This window comes from Meleagris gallopavo, chromosome 7 (genome assembly GCF_000146605.3).
Source record: "Meleagris gallopavo isolate NT-WF06-2002-E0010 breed Aviagen turkey brand Nicholas breeding stock chromosome 7, Turkey_5.1, whole genome shotgun sequence".
Taxonomy (NCBI): Eukaryota; Metazoa; Chordata; class Aves; order Galliformes; family Phasianidae; genus Meleagris; species Meleagris gallopavo.
In genome coordinates, this window is record NC_015017.2 from 24263545 (window position 1) to 24284128 (window position 20584).

The 20584-nt window shown below is 42.5% G+C and overlaps 1 protein-coding gene across 1 annotated transcript; it reads right to left on the reverse strand.

The window, feature by feature from the left end:
• Nucleotides 1–664: 664 nt before the first annotated feature.
• Nucleotides 665–18504, reverse strand: PARP14 (poly(ADP-ribose) polymerase family member 14). The gene is made up of 17 exons (XM_010713866.3): nt 18222–18504; nt 16524–16657; nt 16399–16432; nt 13378–13632; nt 12581–12817; nt 9772–12065; nt 8850–9086; nt 8405–8626; nt 7898–7952; nt 7133–7282; nt 6414–6476; nt 5130–5297; nt 4766–4972; nt 4068–4676; nt 3538–3683; nt 2041–2215; nt 665–1735 (listed from the first exon to the last, which is right to left on the reverse strand). The coding sequence occupies exons 1-17, from the start codon at nt 18487–18489 to the stop codon at nt 1446–1448; spliced, it is 5544 nt and encodes a 1847-aa protein (XP_010712168.1). The 5' UTR covers nt 18490–18504; the 3' UTR covers nt 665–1445.
• Between the last annotated feature and the right edge of the window lie 2080 nt (nt 18505–20584).

Genomic DNA, 20584 nt, shown 5'->3' on the forward strand with positions numbered 1-20584 from the left:
TCTACCGCGTCGCCATGGAGGTACTGCCAGCCAATGAGCGGGCGGAGATAACGGGCGAGGGCGGGGCGGAGGCGACAGGCTATTCTGATTGGGTGAGGCTCTCCCGACGGGGGAGGGGCAGGGAGGGAAGGAAGAGCAAGGCGATGGCTAGCGGTGCGGTGTAATGCAATGCAACGTAAGGTAGCGTGGTAAGGGGACGGCCGATCTAGACGCGCAGTGCAGAGCAATGCAGGGCATATCGAAGCAGCGTTGTGCAGAGAAACGCAGCGTGCAAAGCAACGCAGGGCCGTGCAGTTCTGCACGCTGCAGTGCAGGGTTGTGTAGCCCGCCTGGGTGCAGCGTGGCAGAACGCAGCGCTGTGAGTCGCGCAATCCAAATGGGTCCACGCAGTGCAGGGCGGGGCTGTGCATCAAGCTGCTGCAGGAGGTTCAGCGCACTGGGGTTGCTGCAGCCAGCTTTTTGAAGGTCACAGTGCAGTGCTGCAGCTCCCAGGCCCCCTCCTGCCCCCAGGAGGTACCCAATGGCAATTAAGGCTTTCCAGCTTCTTTCTATATATAGCACTGCTGTACCATAAATGTATTCTGACGTAAAGCAATGCTTCTAATCAAAGTGTGCTCCTCTGTGTAAACAGTGACTCAGCAATACCACATAATCTACTTTAACTAATTTTAATAAAACAAAACACACATAGGGCTTTTAATTGACAGGTGGAAGACGATCAATCAGTGCACAATCTGCATATGTTCAAGGGTATGTATATCATTATTTATTTGCTTTACAGAACATAAAGCATTTTCAAATTGTTTACCTACAATATGTCCCTATGTGGCCCTAGAATGTGTGTCTGATTGAAAGTGTCCCTATAGATAACCTCTCTCTAGAAGCACCACTTTGGACAGAGTTATGTTTCCATTTCATCCAGCAGAAATTCATCACTCTTTACTATCCTAAAAACTCCAGAAGCAATGGCTTCGTACGTGGAAGCTGGATGTACATAATGCATAGAGTCACACAGACATTAAGGTTGGAAAAGACCTCTAAGATCATCTAGTCCAATCATCAACTCAACGCCACTGTGCCCTTCAGTGCCACATCTGCCCTTTTCTTGAAAGCCTCATATGGCAAATCTAAAGTCAGATGGCAACAGGTATGGCACAGCAGCTCCCCTTCCTGCCAGTTCCCATCTGCCTTGCTTGGGAAGAAGTCTAACCTGTTCTCAAGCTCTTGCCTACACCTCTGTGGAACTGAATTTGAAATGTGAGTATTAAAATAATGCATTTTAAAATATTGCTTATCCTAGCCTTGGTGACTATGAAGACTTATTTAAGCACCTGGATAGATTAAAAAAGCTCTTAGAGACCTAAGTGTAAACAGCAATCAAGAAATGCCTGTTACATTTAAAAAATAGAAAAGGCACCAACATTTTTTAGACTATGAAGAGTACTCTATTGTCTGAAAGTAATAAGATATTCTGGATATGCCTGAATGTCATTAAATATGACAAACATATTTGGAGCATTCACATCATCGACTACACTGTCGTACAGGTCGGTGGGATCCGTTGAGTGTTTTGGAGGTGGAGTGACCAGCCCCCTGCTCCCAACACAGAACTCTCCTGTGAGGACCCGAGCCAGGTACATGTACTTTCTGCCACTCGTATCTGGTTTTGAGTAAGTGTCCTGAGCAGAGTAAACGGCATTAACGGCAAAGTAGGTTCCATTTCCAATGCTTGCAGCTGTTTGGAAAGATGTTTTCAGATATAGTTAGTGTTTCTATTCCCAGAATAATCTCTTAAACTCTCTTTTTATTCTACAGAAAAAACAGAAGTTAGTTGTAGTTTATCAGCAGTCTGAGTAATAATCTTTTTTTTTTTTTTTTTTTTTTTAATCAGAATCCAACCTGAATCCCCTTAGACCAGGCTGAAGTGTCAACCAGATCTGAGTCAGGCTGCCCAAGGCCTCTCAAGATCAAATCAGCCCTAGAGATCTGCTGGCACTGTGTACACCTTCAGGAAATTAACTGCTTTGGAAAATGACTCACCATTAGTTCCAGCAAAACCACGATTAAATCCATTGTAGTTGATTGCGCTCAATGAGATTTTAGCTGTCCCGTGAAACAACAGCTTCTCATTATCTTGATTTTTGTTCTTCATACACAGAGACTTCTTTTTGATTTGGTAGGTCTGCCAGAGGAAGGGATTTTGTATTCTTTGAATCTGCAAAGTCACAAAATAGAGCTATAGTAGAGACCAATATTGATCATGACCACAAAACATCAAAAACAAACCAAACTGAAAGAATGACAATTATCACTATACCCTGTCATTGTGTATTTAGTGAGCCTCCTGAAAATCAGAAACAAAGGTAACTTACAAATGGTTTTTGAGCTCGGTAATTTTTGGTACACACTTGCATGCTGTGTACAAGGCAACTATAGTAGCACTGGTATTTTAAGAAATAGGATGTTCTACCACTGCTAGTGGAAAGAAAGCATTGATGTGAGATGCATTCCATACATCCTAGTAATCTTTACTGATGATTTTTCCCATTAAAAGGGTAGGCTGTAGCAATAGCATTACAGTGAATTTATCTTCTAGACCTCAGCAAAGTAGTCAAAATTACTTCTTTTCTTTCGTAGCCATGAGAAAATCCTATTTAAAAATAAATTGGCAGGAGGACAGATGTTGCTGGCTTCTTTTTTTTTTTTTAAACATTGTACACTAATATCTTGCTCTATTCCTATTTTCTTGACCATGATCATTGGAGAAGTTTTTTCAAACAAGTGTTCTCAGTCTTAATATCATTTTATTTTCTCATAGAATTCTATCTTCTCCCTGGCAATTAAATCTCTGTCCATTGTTTTGTGGACTTTTCAATAAAAAAGGATCAAATCATGACACTTGGTTAAAACCAGCACTGTAGCCTGGAAGGCTCTGTCTGGGACCAGCAGGGAAATCTATTCCTCTAGTAGTAAAACAGTAAAAAGCTTTACAGCCAGCCTGCAAGGGCTGCAGAGAGCTAACTGGGCAGCTGGATCTTTCAGTAGAGTCTCTGTATCTCCAAATGTTTCTCCCATCAACAGCTTGCCACCCTACAGACTGATGGGCAGGTCTGCTGCATTCAGTGGCCAAATCTTGTCAACTTTGACAATGAAATGAACTGCAGAAAAGGAAGCAGAGTGTAATCCAACGCATAGCTGAAAGGCCGCAATCTTTCATCTCTTAAATCATATTTCTTATATGAAATAAGATGTTTTCCTTTTAATTTTGAATGCTTTTGTTCATATGCCCAATTTCAACATACAGTTCCCTAATGTGATATTGAATAGTTAACATGATACATCAGTTAAACAGAGTTATAGCCTGAATATTTAGAGTCACTCATTTTGCATTACTAGGAAGGCAGAAATGCCAGTGCAACTGTTAGGAATTTTTGGATGCAGAAGGTGTATTAGGTTACAGAATGTGACAACAGATACTTAGGAAGCATATGAATGCTTTCAGCCCAAGAGTTCATTGTTTTCCCCATAGGATTTCACCTTCTCTATGACAAAGCGGTGAGCAGTTTTCTGAAATCTCTTCTGAACTTCGAGATATTCCTGACACGATTGTGCAAGGGCCACCAGTTTGACTCGTTCCCCTTGCATGTCTTCCCACTTCGCAGGGAACTCTATTGACTGCATATCTGCAAAACAGGAATTGTTTTAGCATCACTCATATCTAGCTCACTTGTGTAGGTTGACCGCAACTAGGAGGCTGAGAACACAGTAAATATTATAAAACACACAATTCCAAACATGTTCCTTTGTCAAATTTATGTATGAAGCCTATACTTACTGGTTACATACACGCAGATAACTTCTGTATTTACAATAGAAGTTATGATTTTGATTATACCTACTGTACTACTAATTATGAATTTAGAATTGCTGGCTGTGGTGTGCCTGGCTAAGTAAGTAAGTAAATAGCTAGGGAGAAAATTACTTCTTTGGAATAACTTCTTTGGAATTATCAGAATTCTCATTCAATAACCAGTTAAAGGTTTCTTATTAGCAAAGCAGTAATTTACCTTCATTCTTTGGCACACGTTGAATGTTTATAGTTCTTCCTTGGTCATCAAGTGCCTGTAGAGTATTCAAATCCACCCTGTAGTTGTTCTTGTTAATTCTGATGGTCAGATGTGTTTTTTTATCTATTTTGGCATCTTCCAGCTGCATATTTGTCAGTTTATCAAAAGCAACAAAGCTACCATCAGTTCTTTGATACCTCCATTCTACTAGGTTATAAACAAGTTCTGCCTTGGATTGTTCTTCTTGAGTAGTCATTATTTTTTTTATCATTTTTTGAACTTCCACAGAAACAGAACAGACTTCCCTGCTGATACCAGAAATTGTAATGCAAGGTGGAGAGTGGCTCTTATCAAGCTGAATGGTAACGTGTTTTCCTCTCTGGAGATCTGCCAAAGCCTCAATTTGTCTCTCATCAAAATTTTCAATTAGCTCATCTACAATCTTGTTTTCAAACTGTTCCTTTAAAATCAAATCTAGTATCCAGGACTCAGTTGCATCCACGTTTCTTTTGCTTTCTCCACAAATTTGAAATGTAACTTTATCAACTTTCTTCTTCAAAGCCAAAAGCTTTTTCTTCTCAATGGATTTTTTCTGGCCCCAAAAATATGCTGTGAAGAAATATATGTTAATTATTTAGTTTTATATATAAGACCTTTAGTTTTGTGAGCCCAAGCATACAGACAACCCACTTACTTACATTTTAGCATAGACATCCACGATTGTGGTTCAAACGAATTTAGATCTTCTCTTTTTTTCATGCTTTCATAAAAGTCTCTCAGCATATGTTTCTGGAAGATTACTATTCTGATTTCTTTCAAATGCTGCACTGATCTACTGCTTGCGAATTCCACTATAGCATCCAACATATCATCAGCTACCTTTGCTGGGCTCTGTCGTGCAGCACCTACACAAAAATAGAAGACACGTATCAGGCGGTGAACAATATTTAAATCAAGGCAGCATCCAGCTCATGTAGGTTGGCGTCGCTCTCTTCTCCCATTATGCCTTCTCACCAAACACCCCAATCACAGCTCTGATCACTTCCCCATGAAAACACAAACCTGTTCCAATTGCTGGGAAGGCAACAGATTCGTAGCTCCTTAGCTCACACTCATGAAGCACTTTGGAGACCTGATTCTTCACATTCATATTGTGAATCAAGTGGATGATTTTACTGCATGACAGTGCACCACCCTCTGTAGTAATAAAACCACTTTGAAGCTGTCCAGCTGGAAGAGAGAAGATTAAAAAGAAAAGAGACATTTTCAAAGTGGCTATTTTCTGATAAGGCAAATGTTAATATGGATGCTAGTGTATACTAGAGGGATAAATACTTGAAGAGGAGTGGAGAAAGTAGAAAGAAGGGATGTGACGCACTGGAACAGGTTGCCCAGAGATGTTGTGGATATCCCATCCCCAGAGGCATTCAAGGCCAGGCTGGATGAGGCTCTGGGCAGCCTGGTCTGCTGGTTGGAGACCCTGCACATAGCAGGGGGGTTGGAACTGGATGATCGTTGTGGTCCTTTTCAACCCAAGCCATTCTATGATTCTGTGTGCGCTATATTATCCTGGTTGTAGATGATTCAAGTTTTCTCTGTAAATATTCCAGTGTCAGAATTTCATGAGACAATAATTCAAATGATTGCATGTCTTCTGTTTGACTGCAATTTCCTGGAATCTCTCCTTTGAAGCAGTTTCTTATTTAGTACAACTTAATTTATGTTCAATTTAAATACAGCTCACTTTTATTTAAAGGCATGCCAATTTATCGTGCACAATTCATTTATACATGAAATCCTTTCTTTTATCACTTACTCACTGAAAGCTCAAATTGTTACTCTGCAGAAGAGCCGAATGTTTAAAATACTGTCTTGAAGTTAATGACTAATTGGTCTAAGAACTGTGGTACAGAATCTTTGAAAGGGTTCTTGCATTTTTCAGAGCAACGCTGTTTGGTTATAAACACCTCAGATCGAAGTCATGTTGTGAGGATGAATGGTCTCGTGAGCAGAGTCAGTCTGAGCCAAAGGCACTGTTTCTGCTCTTAAGTCAGGAGCATGCTTGAATAACATCAGGGCTGACATCTTACATTGTATTATTTTCCAAGCCTTTATTAGCATCAGAAATCTTCCAACGTCTGTTCAGTTGTGAAAAGAAAAATTCTTAAAGCATATGCCAGGGCAACAGGACTTCTCAAAACTCCTAGCACTGAGAGGTTTGTTTTTTTTTTTTTTTTAAGTTATAAAATAATTATGCTATCAGGATACAGAGTTATAGCAAGAACAGTAAGTGTTTTGAGAGAAGAAAAAGAAATCTAATTTTAAAAAAAAAGTGTTCTAACATACCATATTGATCACATTCTTCTTCTACATTGGAACCAGCAGCATCCATAATTGCTTTGAAAACCCCTTAAATTATTCAAGAAAAAGCATACACATTCATTAAGTCAGCTTCAGTATTTCTACTCAAAACTCCAGCTGAGTTCTGTAGTTTGAACACCCCCAAATATCAGAGTACAAGAGCCAGCAAAGGGCAAAACCTTGCCAGTTCCTCCGAGTGCCCTCTATCACAAACTGCACTGGCTGCAAATAGATTTGTTATGGATTTGTTATGGATTGCAAATCCTTAAAAATGACTCCTATTTGGTTCTACTTAGTAATATTATGACCTTCACCAAACTCTCAGATTAATTCTCAGATTGCTTTGGTGTCTTCATTCTTACACAACTGAGGCTTGGGCTTATAATGAAGTATAAATGTAAAGAAATATATTAGGATGAGAATTTTTCCATAATTATATTTGATCTCAAAAATCCCTTTTATTTAAGCATTTTTCATTTTAAACCTCTGAGTAGTTTGAAAACTACATGGAATATTTAGAACATGTGATAAAACAGTTTAAGACCTATTTCCTGACAAATCACTGCTTTCTATTTCTCATCTGAAAAATAAACTTCATAAAAGTCTCACATATGGACAACTCTCTCCCCTCTGCGTTCCTAGAAGCTAGCATAAGCTTTCCACTAAAGAAGTACATATTCATAGTAGTTCTTTATCAGCAATACCTGATGTGGCATCAAATGTTCGATTTGATATATTTACAATAACTTCTGTGTCCTCCTTGGTAATATCTCCACTAATTACTTTGAGTGTAATGGAACCAATCTTCATTTTATGAACTCCCAATGTTTCAGTTGAAACAGGGCTGATGAAGTCTGCAAGAAAAAAAAGATCTTAAAACACTACAGTTGTAGCTTTGGATATTATCTCTTTCCACTGATGGGAACTGTAATTTATCCTTTTGTGGAGTTTACTGTACACCAGCTTGATAGCAGTCTCTGCCTACTTCTCTTTAAATCTATTTCAGAAAGCAGAAAGATACAGTATTTTTCCTACTTAAATACTGTGAAAGTGAAACCAGCTCAATTCCTGTAAGTTTGTGCAGTATCAGTTCAGGAAGGACTGCTAGAGCCATGTGATGAGACCAACTCTGTGAGAGACTTTCTTCTCTGAACTCTAAAACAACAAGAAGCATTACCAGTAACGGAGATCCCAACACAACCTTAAGCCCTTTGAGCTGGAATACTGATGGTTCTCTTACCAGACTGTCCTCCTCCATGTGCTATGACTGGTCACATTAAGCATTTCCTCAACAAAAGAAATTCCTCATCAAGATTTTTACAGATGGAATTTAAGAATGTCAGTCCGTTAAGAGGAAATAAGTTCTTTCTTTCTTATGATATTTCATCTGTTTCCTGCTACATATAAAACCACTTTGCAGGTACTTACATTCTCCTCCATGTCCCTCCTCCTGTCCCTCCAAAACTTACCTAGCCGTGGTGCTGCATTACCAGTTACCCTACATTTTAGTTCACTGGTAAAAGCCTAGAAAGAGAGAAAAGGCACCAAAGATACGATTTCAGGCTTTATATACCAAATATTTATATAATTGAATTTAACAGTCGTGTAACTCTTGCTGAGCCATCTGATGCATTTTACAGCATTTAGGCATCATTACTAACAGTGAAAGCAGACAGTGTGATAACAGATACTGCCTTTGCATTACCAGAACTGCTCTGTGAAAAGATGAGTGAGCAGCAACATGTGTTTACAGTGTCAACAAGTGAGGCCACATTTTATCTGCAGGTTGTGCTTATGAGAGTTTCGCTTTTAGAGATGCTGAATGAGATAGCAGAGTGACGTCCCCTTTCACTGGCCCAAAGTAGTAAAAAAGTGCTAAGTCATTCCCTTAAGAAAGCAACATTATCACTAACATATTGCTAAGGTTTGATTAGAACAGCCTGTGACATGGGTGGCTTTGCCCTGAGAAAAAATACCTGAATGTTATGTGTATCATCTGGGTGCAAGAGAAAATGAACTTCCTGGAGAGTCTTCCGGCTGTGACTGCTGCTGAACTTGAATGCTTCATCAAACATTAACTTAGAAACAACAGCTTTAGGAAATTTAAATCCCCCAGTTCCAATAGCTGGAAAAGCGATGGAATTCAGTCCAAATTCTTCAGTTTTCATCAAGCATGAATTGACTATGTTTTCTAGGGTCTGTAAAACACAGCAAAGATCAATTATTTAAGAAAATGAGAAAAAATACTTTCACATCATACATCGTTAGCTCCATAGAGACTATGCTGATATAAGAAAAAAGCTGAGGGTACACAAGCCATCTTTAAGGTCACTGAAACAGGAGGAAGTGAAGTTCATTTGTCTAAATGAGCTGTTTCAAATGCTGACATTTCAAATATTTTAGAACTAAATTTAAGTGTACCTTCAGGGCCTGCCCACTTCCTCTGTCCCATTGAGAAAGTACGGCATGAAACACGAACTTGCAAGCCAGAGTGCATCCACTAGTGCAGAGCACACTCCCACTACCAACTGCCTGTTGTCCTTTTTCCTTGTCAAACTCCATCTGGAGCTCTGGTCCAGCCTTTTCCAGCAAGGCACGGCAGAGAGGCCCCACACCAAACCCCAAATCTGTGCCAACGCTGTTGACAATAACATCAGTCTGCAACAAAACAAAAACAAAAATATCTATAGCCAGACTTCAAAAATGCATTTGCCAGCATCATCACAAGATACAAAATGTATTGCATAAAGCCCATGTAAGCCACAAAACTTAATGCACATTTTCTCCCTTTCACCGAAGTGGGACTGTATACTGATCAGAAGCAGCATCTTTTGCACCAAAACAAGGTGAAAGAAGGTTGCTGTGCTTTCACGAAGCAAAATAGGCCAAGTTGTTTGCTTTCCAGATTAACAGGAGGTATTTTATTTACAGATTATTTAATTTATTTATTTTTTTATTATTATTATTTATGTGCCCCACTGAACATTTTTACATCTAATGTTGCTCTTCCGTTGCAACAGGCTCGTAGAGACAGACGGGGGAAGAACCTAATATTGGGGAAAAAAACAGAATCAGGTCTAGACGTTGGAAAAATAAACTAAGCATGCAATCTTCTGTGGGACTGCTTTCCTAAAGTCATTTCTTCAACGACCATGCTGCACTTTACACACTGACCCTAGATCTGGGGTCAAGAATAAATAAAACCGGGCTAGAAACAAAACTTCTGAAATTCATGGCTGCCCACTAGAAATAGCTTCAGAATGACAGACCCCAGTCTGAAATCTATCAGTTCTGCCATCTTGCTTTCTTGTTTAGCTACCACATGGAAAATTTTAAGACCTACCGTTGCATCTATGATGTCTTTCACTTCCACTCGGATGCGCAATCCTTCTGCTGTCGTAATCACCTTCTCACCATCTGTAGCCACGCAAAGATCCTCTCCTCTCTTCTCCCTCTGACTCTCCCCCTGCCAGTGATCTGTGGAGCATCCTTGCTGCGGCACTGAGGTGGGTAGCTTAGTTGTAAACACTCTTTGTACAGTCTCACTCAGAACCTGAACTGTTTCTTCATCAGTGGCAACAAGATGAATCTCCTTCAAGCTGCTTCCCCCGTTGAATTCTTCCAGGGTTTTCTTGATGGCTGACACAATTGCATTTACGCACTTGTGCAGCGGGAAGCCAAAAATCCCTCCGCTGACAGAAGGGAAAGCTATGGAGCGATGATTGTATGTTTCAGCCAGCTGCAGGCTCATCTTAATGGTCTTTTTCAGCAAGCGCATACACTTTTCTGCATCCTGCTCCTTCCACCGGGGCCCAACAGCATGGATGACCTGTTTGCAGGGGAGCTTCCCCGCTCCCGTGATCACCGCACAGCCGGCCTGCAGACGCCCGCTCTTCCTCACCACCTCGTCACACTCAGCCTGCAGCTCTGGACCAGCTGCTTGGAGCAGTGCCCAAGCGAGGCCACTGGTGTGTTTTAGGTCTTTGTTTGATGCATTCACCACAACATCAACTAGGTAATTGCAAAAGTTACCTTTATATACCAGCACTTCAACGCCATCTTGTACGGTTTGCTTGTAGTGGAGCTTTCTTTCCTCTTTATCATCAACATTTTCGCTCTTCTGTTGTTCTTCTTCTTTCAGTCTAATCAGACAATTAAACTTCTGCTTTGCCTCAAAAACAAATGTATCTTTCCTGTCGACAAAGAACTGCTTTGCCCCTGGTTTATCAATTGACACATCCTTCCAGTAAAGGGATGAGATAATTTTTTCCAACTCACTGGCTGCTTTTGACACTTCTGCTCTTGGTCCACTCAGGGAAATACACGGCGTCTTGGTGTGAAAGCTTATTGTCACACCCTTCTTCCTCAGTTCATCACAAACAGCAGATTTTTCCTTCTCTACAAATTCCACTGCTGCCACAAACTTAGCAGGGATTTCTCTTTCCACCTGCATGTTTCTATCTATAAAATCATAAAGGTTCTGATAAACTTCTTCTACAGTCTCAGTAAAGCCAGTAATAATCACTGTATTTTCATTTCCAACAGGTTCATGGATGACAACAGTTTCCTGGGAAGAGGGGTACTTCTTACGCAAGAAGGCAAGCAGATCACTCCACTCTTTCATTTTAGTGACTTCGCAATCCTTCACATCAATGCTTTTATATGCTAGGCTTGCCTTTAATTGCTTTTCTCCTTCTGAAAGATCTTTAGAAGTCTCTCCAAATAACATCACACTGTCACCTTTGAGCTCATAAAAAGCATTAATTTTGTTCGCAGCAAATAACATCTCTGACATTGTCTTATTATTTACACAGCATAGATGTAGGAAAACATTGCGATTAACATTAACTGATGTCGAGGGCATATTCAATACCTTTTCCAGTAAGTTGGCTTTGGTTTTATAAACTTCTGTAGATAATCCACACAACTGAACAGTCTTTTTTGTGTCATCATAAGAGATCTTTAAGCATGGATATTCTTCATGAATATTCTCTTCTAGCCCAGCATTATGCAAAACTGCATAGTTCCCTGGGGTGATCGACACAGAAATTTCTATGGTTTGTTTTTTCCTTTCACTTTCCTCCATGGCTTTTTCCATGCATTCCCTCACTTCTTTCTCTGCACTGTCCACTGCTGCTCTGTTGCCTGCTATCACCACCATCTCCTCAGAAATATCAGTTATGATCAAATCAGCATCTTTCATCCATTTGTTCTTCACGTCTTTCCACTTAGCTGAACTCACTTTACACTTTGTAGCAATGTAACGTGATATGATACATGAGAACTCAGTGGAAACATCTTGCTTCCAGGTCTTGATCAACTTAATCATTGTTTCCTTCTGCTCAGAGATAGATGATGATGGACACAGTGTGATTTCTGGTTGAGCACAATCTGTCTGCGGCCATTTTAGACAACAATGGCAATTTGCCATTTCCTGGTTTATGGCTTCAATCAGTCTATCTTGCCTTTGTAGAAACTGCCAGACATAGGGATCTAGTGGCATCACCACAGAGTCTGGCATCTTGGTAACTGGTCTTTCTTCTCCATACAGAGCTGTTCCCAGCGAGTGGTAATATGGATACACAGAAACTGGTGTTTGTTCAAGAAAATGCTGCTTTTCCAGGACAGTGCTTAGATCTAAGAGTTATATACACACATACACACATCGTTAGTTTCAAATCAAGTAAATTAATCTATGGTTAGCACAATTAAATTGAATAAAATAACTTGTCTTGTTTGACCACTTGAAGGAGCTATTTTCATGTCTTTCCAATTTTCCAGGCACTCTGTAGGGAACGAGGGGTTCCAAGTAGTTTAATGAATGTGTTTATGTGATTAACTCCTTATACAACTGTGCATTTCTTTCACTTCCTAAAGAAACCCCAGCACAGAGCAGGGTCAAATCAGGATATTACTATGAAATGGACCTTATTTTCAACCTAAAAAAAAAAAAAAACCTACATTGTCCCAACTGCAATTTTTTTTTTTTAAATATATATTTGCCATTTGGTAGGAGCAGACAAATTAAATGAATCATAAAGTTGACAGGGACTTAAAACACATTACCAAGAACTAAATCACAATATAACATAAAAACATTCCTAAGCAAACACAGAACATCAAAAGAAAAGCAAGGACAGAGGCAACCTTACCTTTGTGATCACAGAAAGTAATGATGGCCGAGTTCTCCTCGGGGAAGAGCTGGATGTCTGACACAGACCCACCTCCATTTCGTTTGTTCTCAAAATAAACTGTGAGATAGTCTGTGGAAATGTTATCTGGTATGTTTTCAACCTTGATGCTGCGAGTCACTTCAAGAAGCCTGGCAGTTATTTTAAATCTTTTCACTCTTTTGTTTTGTGCAAATTTGTTGATGAATTCCTGAGTATCTGTAGACAGAAATGCAGTGTTAACTCAGCGTGTGTTCCCACATCCTTATCATCATGGCTGGCACAGGAGAAGCAAAGTCTACTTTTCCCTGTATTTGCAGAAAAGACAGCTGCAAAATAACTCAGTGTTGTAACAAAAGGGGGGGAAATGGACACAGCCATGTTACTTCATGCTATTCATTATTACTTCCTCTGTCTCCTCATCCGTATCTTGTATATACTAAGCACTTCTCACTGTTTCACTGTCTTCTGAAACAGAAACTTTATATACTCCAATAATCTACAGAATCCATCTCCATACTCAGCCTGTTTCTAATTCTCCATCTGTCTCAAAATGAGATAGAAACAGTGAAGTTGTCACAATTTTCCTTTTCACTCTAAAATTTGGAGCACATTTTCATGGAGCAGTATGTAAAACTTTCATCTTCCCTGAGAGACCACTGCAAAGGTAGTTTTTAAAAACCTCAATCTCTAAAAGGAAAGAAATCAAGCTCTGGACGCTATGATTCATACGTATGCAATACGCATGAAAATAATTGTCAGCGTTCATCCTGTCTTACCAATACTTTTTAGAAAAGTAGCTACAGCAACATTTAACTCCGGTATCATTTCCACAGTGAAGTCATCATCCGCAGCTAAACCACTGACATTCTCCAGCAGTATCTGTATGCATTTTGCAGTGCATCCTTCAACATTTTCAAGCACCACAGAAGGTGAAGTCTCTGCAGACTGTTCTGCAGTTTTCTCCATGGAGCGAGATCTCTCCTGGAGTTCACTCTTTGGAAAATCATTCTCTGTTTTCTGCAAAGCTCCTCCTGCAACATTTTTAACAGAAAAAGAAAAAGACCCTGTTATATTGGTACACATTTCCAGGAATAAGAAGAATCATAGCATCGTAAAGGTTGGATCAAAGATCCAAATGACTCTCCCCTAACGCAGCTTGAGGCCATCACCTCTCATTTTACTGCTGTCACTCAGGAGCCAAAGCTGAATCCCACCTCCTCACAACCTTCTTTCAGGGAGTTGTAGAGAGCCATAATGTCTCCTCTGAGCCTCCTCCAGACTGAACAATGCCAGTTCCCTCAGCTGCTCCCCATAACATTTGTGCTCCAGACCATTTGCAGCTCCACTGCCCTTCTCTGTGCATGATCCAGAGCCTCAGTGTCTTTATCACACAAGGAGCCCAAAACCAAACACAGCATTCGAGGTGCAGCCTCTCCCATGCCAAGTACAGAGGGACAATCAGCTCCTTGCTCCTGCTGGCTGCTCTCCTGCTGGTAGAAGCCAGGATGCTGCTGGCCACACAGCCAACCTCAGAAGTACCCTCTGCCCCAAATCTGCATGGCCAAAGCACCGTCAGTCATCACCCAAGATTTTTCTGCTGAGATTTTACTGAAATCGAAGGGGATTGGGGTCAGGCAGGGAGGTGAGACAGACACACGGGGGGGAAAAGAGATCCACCTCAGCAGCTCTTCCCATTTCACCTGCATGGCCTGAAGGTAACTGCAAATAGGAACTGAGAGAGTTGTCCCTCAAGCCAACAGAGAGCAGGAAGGCACCTTCAGCTTCCAGACACACGGTCTGCCAAAACCAGAGGGCCCTGCAGGACCCAACAGGAGATGCTGCCATCCAGCAGCCACCCAACAGTACTCTGTTCCCAACATGGCAGTTCCCCCTGTTAGGAGCAGCCATCAGGGGCAGAAGAACTGTCTCTGACACCAAGGGATATCTATGCAGCCAGCTGCTGGCTGATCAGGTGGAAGACAAACCCCCAGTACCTGCAAGTAACCACAGAGCCACACAGTGCTCACGGCAGCCATGCTTGCAAATAGTGGCAGCTTTCCTCTCGCTCTCCCAACGAACACAAGTTGCTTTTGCTTAAAGCAACCAATGACCCCCAAGCCCTGCAGCGGCACCTTTGATACTGAATGGTGATTTCTGACTCCACTGGAGACCCCCACCCCACCAGAGCCCTGTGCCACCATGCAGGTCTGCACAGACCCCCAGTACTCCCGCCCCCCACAGCAACTCTGTCATCTCACCGAGTACTGGTCTTGTCCCTACAGCATCCTCTGGCCCTATACCTTCTGTGGAAACAGACACCTTCACCCTGTGATCCAATGGGGCCCCATGGAGCCAGCAGTCTGAGCAGGCCCAAGGGAAGAAAAGGAAACGCAGGAGCGGGGCTAGAGCAGGCAGTCAAGCCAAAGGGCTGCACACTGCTGGCTAGAGGGTTTCAGGAGCAAGCCTGATATACAGCAACAACTGATACCAAAGCCATAATATTTACAGAATGGAGGATTTGAAGGCCTAACAGCATAACCCTGTCATGAGGAAAACAAGGCGCAGCTGCAGAAACAACAGCTCTGTGTCCACCACTGCATCTCCACATCATAGACAGGAATCATCTGTGCCACCACATCCAGCGAAGAAAACGTACAAAAGAGGAGAAGCATCCAAGGCAGCATTGAACCAGATTTAGTACAGAAAGGAAAATGCCCCAGTGCTAGCACTGACAAATTTCCCAAGGAACTGGTCCTTCTTGGTGGCCTAGCATTGACTTTTCACCAAGGCAGGTGTATTTTAACATGTAGTGCTGCTTGCTAGACCGCTTTTGGAGCCACAAAACTTGCTAGAATTTTGCTGAAAGGGGATCTGGACAAGTAGTCAAATTCACTGTGATAGTGGTGAGATGTGCCACCTCACAAAGTCTATTAACTGCAGGGAGTGCAAAGACACCTGGCCTGGGATTAAGACCTTGCATATGTTTGTATGTATGTCTCATTTTAGAGCAGCTATGCAGGATAAAGGAACTAAATCCCTCTCTGGATACATTTCTCTAATGAGATTGGCTATTATAGAAGTTTAAAAGAGATGCACGGCACCTAAGCATGGCAGGGTGAACCCCATCCTTGGTGCACATACCTGGCTATGCATGCTTCTCTACATCACCTGAGTCTGAGTGTCAAACTCAGGAAGAAGTTTTAAGCACAGCACTTGTCTTGGTTCAGTCTGGGATAGAGTTGATTTTATTCCTAGTAGCTAGTACAAAGCTGTGTTTTGGCTTTTGACTGAGAAGAACGTTGATAATATATGTCAACTGCTGCAGAACAGAGCTTGCACAAAGTCAAAGACTGCCTGGCAGTGAGAGATGGGGGCACACAGCCAGGATAGCTCACCCAAAGCACCAAAGGGTGATTCCATACCATACAGTGTCATACTCAGTAACAAAATAGGGGCAGTTGAACAGGTGGGCTTCCATTGCACAGGAACTGGCTGGTCATCAGTCAGGTGGTGGTGAGCAACAGTGTCATGCATCACTTGCTCTTTACTATTATGATTTCCTCCTTTCTCATTAAACTGTATCTCAATCCATCAGTTCTCTCACACCTTTTTGATTCTCAACCCCATCCCACTGTAGGGGAGTGGCTGTGTATGCCTGGCTGCTTATGTTTCCCCACATCATCTGAGCCAGGCTGTCAAATTCAGAGAGAAACTTTCAGCCCAACTCCCCACTGAATGGGAGGATCTGTTTTTATTTCAGGAAGAATCATCACAGAGAGAAACAGACAACAGTTTACCTTCTCTTTGAAGGTCTCTCTTGGCATCCAGAGCCTAAAGTAAAATGAAAACAAGTTATCAGTGACTGATTTGTCATTCTCATAATTGTTTCAAAGTTCTAGTTAGGATTATAGTTTGTATTCACCTTTGTGGGAACTAATTTTTCCTCAAGTGCTTCCTGTTTAGCTGCTGCTCCAAGCTCTGTCACAATGAACTTAAACTTCCCTTTTTCTCCCAAATCCAGCTCATGAGTCTGTCTCTCAAGGACCTGTTGCTTCACTGAGGAAAACCAAAGAAAACAGTGATAAGCTGAACAGAAAAACAACTATAAGCATTAAACCCTATGGCATGTCCTAACATTTGCTTAGAACTCATACATCTCCCCACTAAATAGAAGATCTTTAAACTCATGACACTAGCAGAGCACACAGGGGACTTTCCTCCTGAACGAGAAGGAAACAAGCAGAGAGAATATCCCAGTAACAGAACATGAAGACATAAAGCTCCACTCTGCCTGCACTGCACCATCACACATTTCCCAACCTGTGTGAGGCGGCAGCCCCAAGGCAATACAGGAGCCCCAGGATCAGCCCCATGCCTTGCACACCCTCTTCCAGCAGCGTGGAGCTGTAGTCTTACCTCAGCTTACCAGCTGGGGAGAGGCAGCAGTAAGGAAGCATGGTAAGACAAAAATTACATACACAAGTTTATGCACAGACACACATATGTATCTACATGTGTTTAACATAACTGGAATTGAATACTTCCTCCCCAGTGCATGTTTTTTATTTCATATTTCTAACATATATCTGCTATCACAATAAGGATTAACTGCCATCATATTAATATCAATATATCAGCCAATTGACCTCTGTTCACAACCACCCTTCAGGCCTGTTTTCTCACCCAGTGAGCAGCACATCCATCCCAGACATATGCTGACAGTTTCTCCAGAAGGCTGTTGGAAAACAGCATCAAACACTTTGCTAAAATCCAAGTAAACCACATCCACAGCTTTTCCCTCATCCACTGAAGATGTCATCTTACTGTTGACAAAAATTGGATCAAAAGTTGTTCTACAATAAGGGAGATGAGGCACTGGCACAGATTGCCCAGGGAGATGGTAGATGTCCCATCCCTGGAGATGCCCGAGGTCAGGCTGAACTGGGCTCTGAGCATCTGATTGAGAAGTAGGTGTCCCTGTCCCTTACAGGGGAGTTGGACAAGACAGCCTTTAGAAGTCCCTTCAACTCAAAGGAGTCTGTGATTTTACAGTAGTCAGGGAGGATCTGCCTTTCACAAACCCATGCTGAGTCTGACCCCTTACTGTCCTGTACTGTATGTGCTGCATGATGCAATGATTTGCTCCATAACCTTTGCTGGCACTATGCCATATTAGAAAGTCCATTATTTCCTGGATTTATTAATTTACAGATGATAAAGGTTTACTAAAAAGACATCTAGAGGATAGTACTAAGCACTGAATTTAGGCTTGTATATGTAAGTGCTCATATTGTATATTCTATATCACATATTATGGTGCATATTGCATATTATATCAGAGTTGCACAGTGTGTATCAGATGGTGAATCACAGATAGGAATGAATCTCAAAGCCCACCCAGTTCCAACCATGTGATCCCATCCAACCTGACCCTGAGCATCTCCCTAGAAGGTGCCCCTACAGCACCTCTGGGCAAATAATATACATTACACCACATACAACAACCTGGTGTTTGAACGCACAGATGTATACATAAGCTTGCATGAAGTTACATCTCTTAAGCTACAGCTCATCAAGCCAGCGTTTTCCTGTCCCCCCGCCTTCTTCCATCCCGGCTCACCGTCGGGTTGGGCGAAGCAGACGAGCAGCTGCCCGGGTCCTCCTCGCAGCTCGCACTCACCGCCGCCCGAGCGCTTCGGGCTCTGGAAGTAGAGCAGCAGCTTCTTGCGCAGCGCGGCCGGCGGCTCCGCGGTGCCCCAATCCCCGCGCACCAGCAGCGGGAAGGAGCCCGGCCGCGGCCCCGCCATGGCTGCGCTCTGTCCCTCCGCCGAGCCGCTTTCGTTTTCGTTTCTCCGCCGGGGAGAGCGGAACCGCCCCGCTCCGCCCATCCCGCGGGTTATATCCCGACACCCAAGAAAATTTTGTTTTTGGACCTTATTTTTGGTAGACAACCCCAGCGTCGTCTATCAGCGGGGTTTCCCCACACTTCACTCCCAGAGGCATCGGAGGAAATAGGGAGCCCTGCTAATGGATATTGGCATTCAGCTGTGTGGTTAGTACAGCTAGAACCACTGTCACACATCATATTTACAATTGCAATCCAGATTTCCAACGAGCGATTATATGAAGGACAAGATCACAAACTAAAGAAAGGTAATCTCGATTCCCATCATTCAGTGGCAAAGCGTGTTCATCTGTGTGTAAGCCTCAGCAGTGTGGGCTGTTCCACTTGCCTCTGTGGGCTAGGTGCCCTCTTTACCCTTGGGTAAGGAATCCACAATTCCACCCCGGCCATTTGCATAGCTCTGTGTGTTGTCCAAACCTGCAGTGAGAAGACAGAACCCTTCCTAATGACATCTTTGCCCTTACAGTAAGACAAGGGGTCTCAAGTGCATTTTCAAACTCTGATTATTGCTCTCTACCTTCCCATTAAACTGCAGTCCATAAGGAGTATGCAGATCCCATATACTACTCCAAGAGGGTCACTCCCTCGTGTTCCTCCTGCCAGGCCTCCAATTCTTTTGCTAATTGGTTCCCAGAAATAGCGGGGCTATTTTTAAACCCTCAATCCTCACCAATTCTCACTCTGAGTCATCAAGTTAAAGTGCAGGGTGAGGACGTGCTCAGGACCTGGGTGCCCTGCCCAAGCAGTGCCTGCTCTGGGCACTCTCTTCCACTCTTACTCTTTTCCACTATCCATATTCCAAACACACACACTGAGGACCTGGCTTCTTCGTCCAGGCCCAGGCTGCCTCCTAAAACACCGATCCTTTCTTCTTGCCTTTCTTGTCCTGTGCTCTGTGCTATGGCCCCACTAACAACTTCCTTTCTCCTTTCTTTCCTTCGCCTTCTCCACCTTCTCTCTGTTGTGACACACCTTCCAGGCAGCTTCTAGTAGTTTATTTAGGGATAGTCCTCCTCCTCCATTTAATGTAATTGTCGCTTAATATGACCATAAAAATTCATGCCAATTGCATAGCTTCCCCCTCTGCTTCTGGATCCAAATCGGCATGTTTTCTAGCTACGATTATCAATCCACCGAAAAAGGCAGAGGGGTTCCGTCTTTACCTCGTGCTGCTTGGTATAACTTCCACATGTTTAGCGTTGTCCAGACGTTCAGCTTTTGGGGTAGTGCATTTCAGCGCAGTTCCTCCGCCTCCCCGCACGATGGCGCTTTTCCTCGACCCGTCCTCGGCCTCTCGGCTGCTGACATCTCCCTCCCTTTCCCTCGAAGTTATTCTGGATGGACTCAGGCAATTCCAGCTCTTCGCCGGGTGCCCGTCTAATACACGTTTCTCAAACGCTACATGCAAAACAGCGTTTCCTCAGAGCCCTCGGCTGCTCCTTCTCCCATACTGCTGTTGAAAGTCTCTTGAAAGTAACCCACAGTCCTTGAGAGCCTTCATGTAATTTCTTAACTCAAAGAATAAATCCACGTAGGGCACCTCGTCCCATTTCCCTTCCCTTCTACAGAATAGCATCAACTGCAGTAACAATAATGTGTTATCATTAATCAACCCATGAGTGGGCCGTTTTTCCTCACCTTCAAGCCTATACGCCATCCACCAATGATTACAATACTCAATTTTCTACACGTAAGCAGACCTCCTCCAAACATTTTCCAGTGTTTTAAAATGCATCCCAGAGGAGAACATTTGGGGTTCTGTTTCATATCCAGCTGCTCCATTTCTGAGCGTTCTTCGCCCAGTTTGGTGGTGCTGAACAACTGACATTAATACATCAGAAGCAACAATCACAGCACAAACACCCATTGTTGTTCTAACATGCATGCTACAGACTGGATGATCTTAGAGGTCCATCCTTAACAATTCTGTGATTCTATAAAGCCTTGGCACCTTTCTCTGAGAGCACTCTTCCTCCTCTGTTGGCTCTCAGCCACAGACAGAATGGTCCAAATCACTTTGTTTGCAAGGAAGCTCCTAAATAAAAAAAAAAATTATAGAACAAAATACCTCTAAAAGA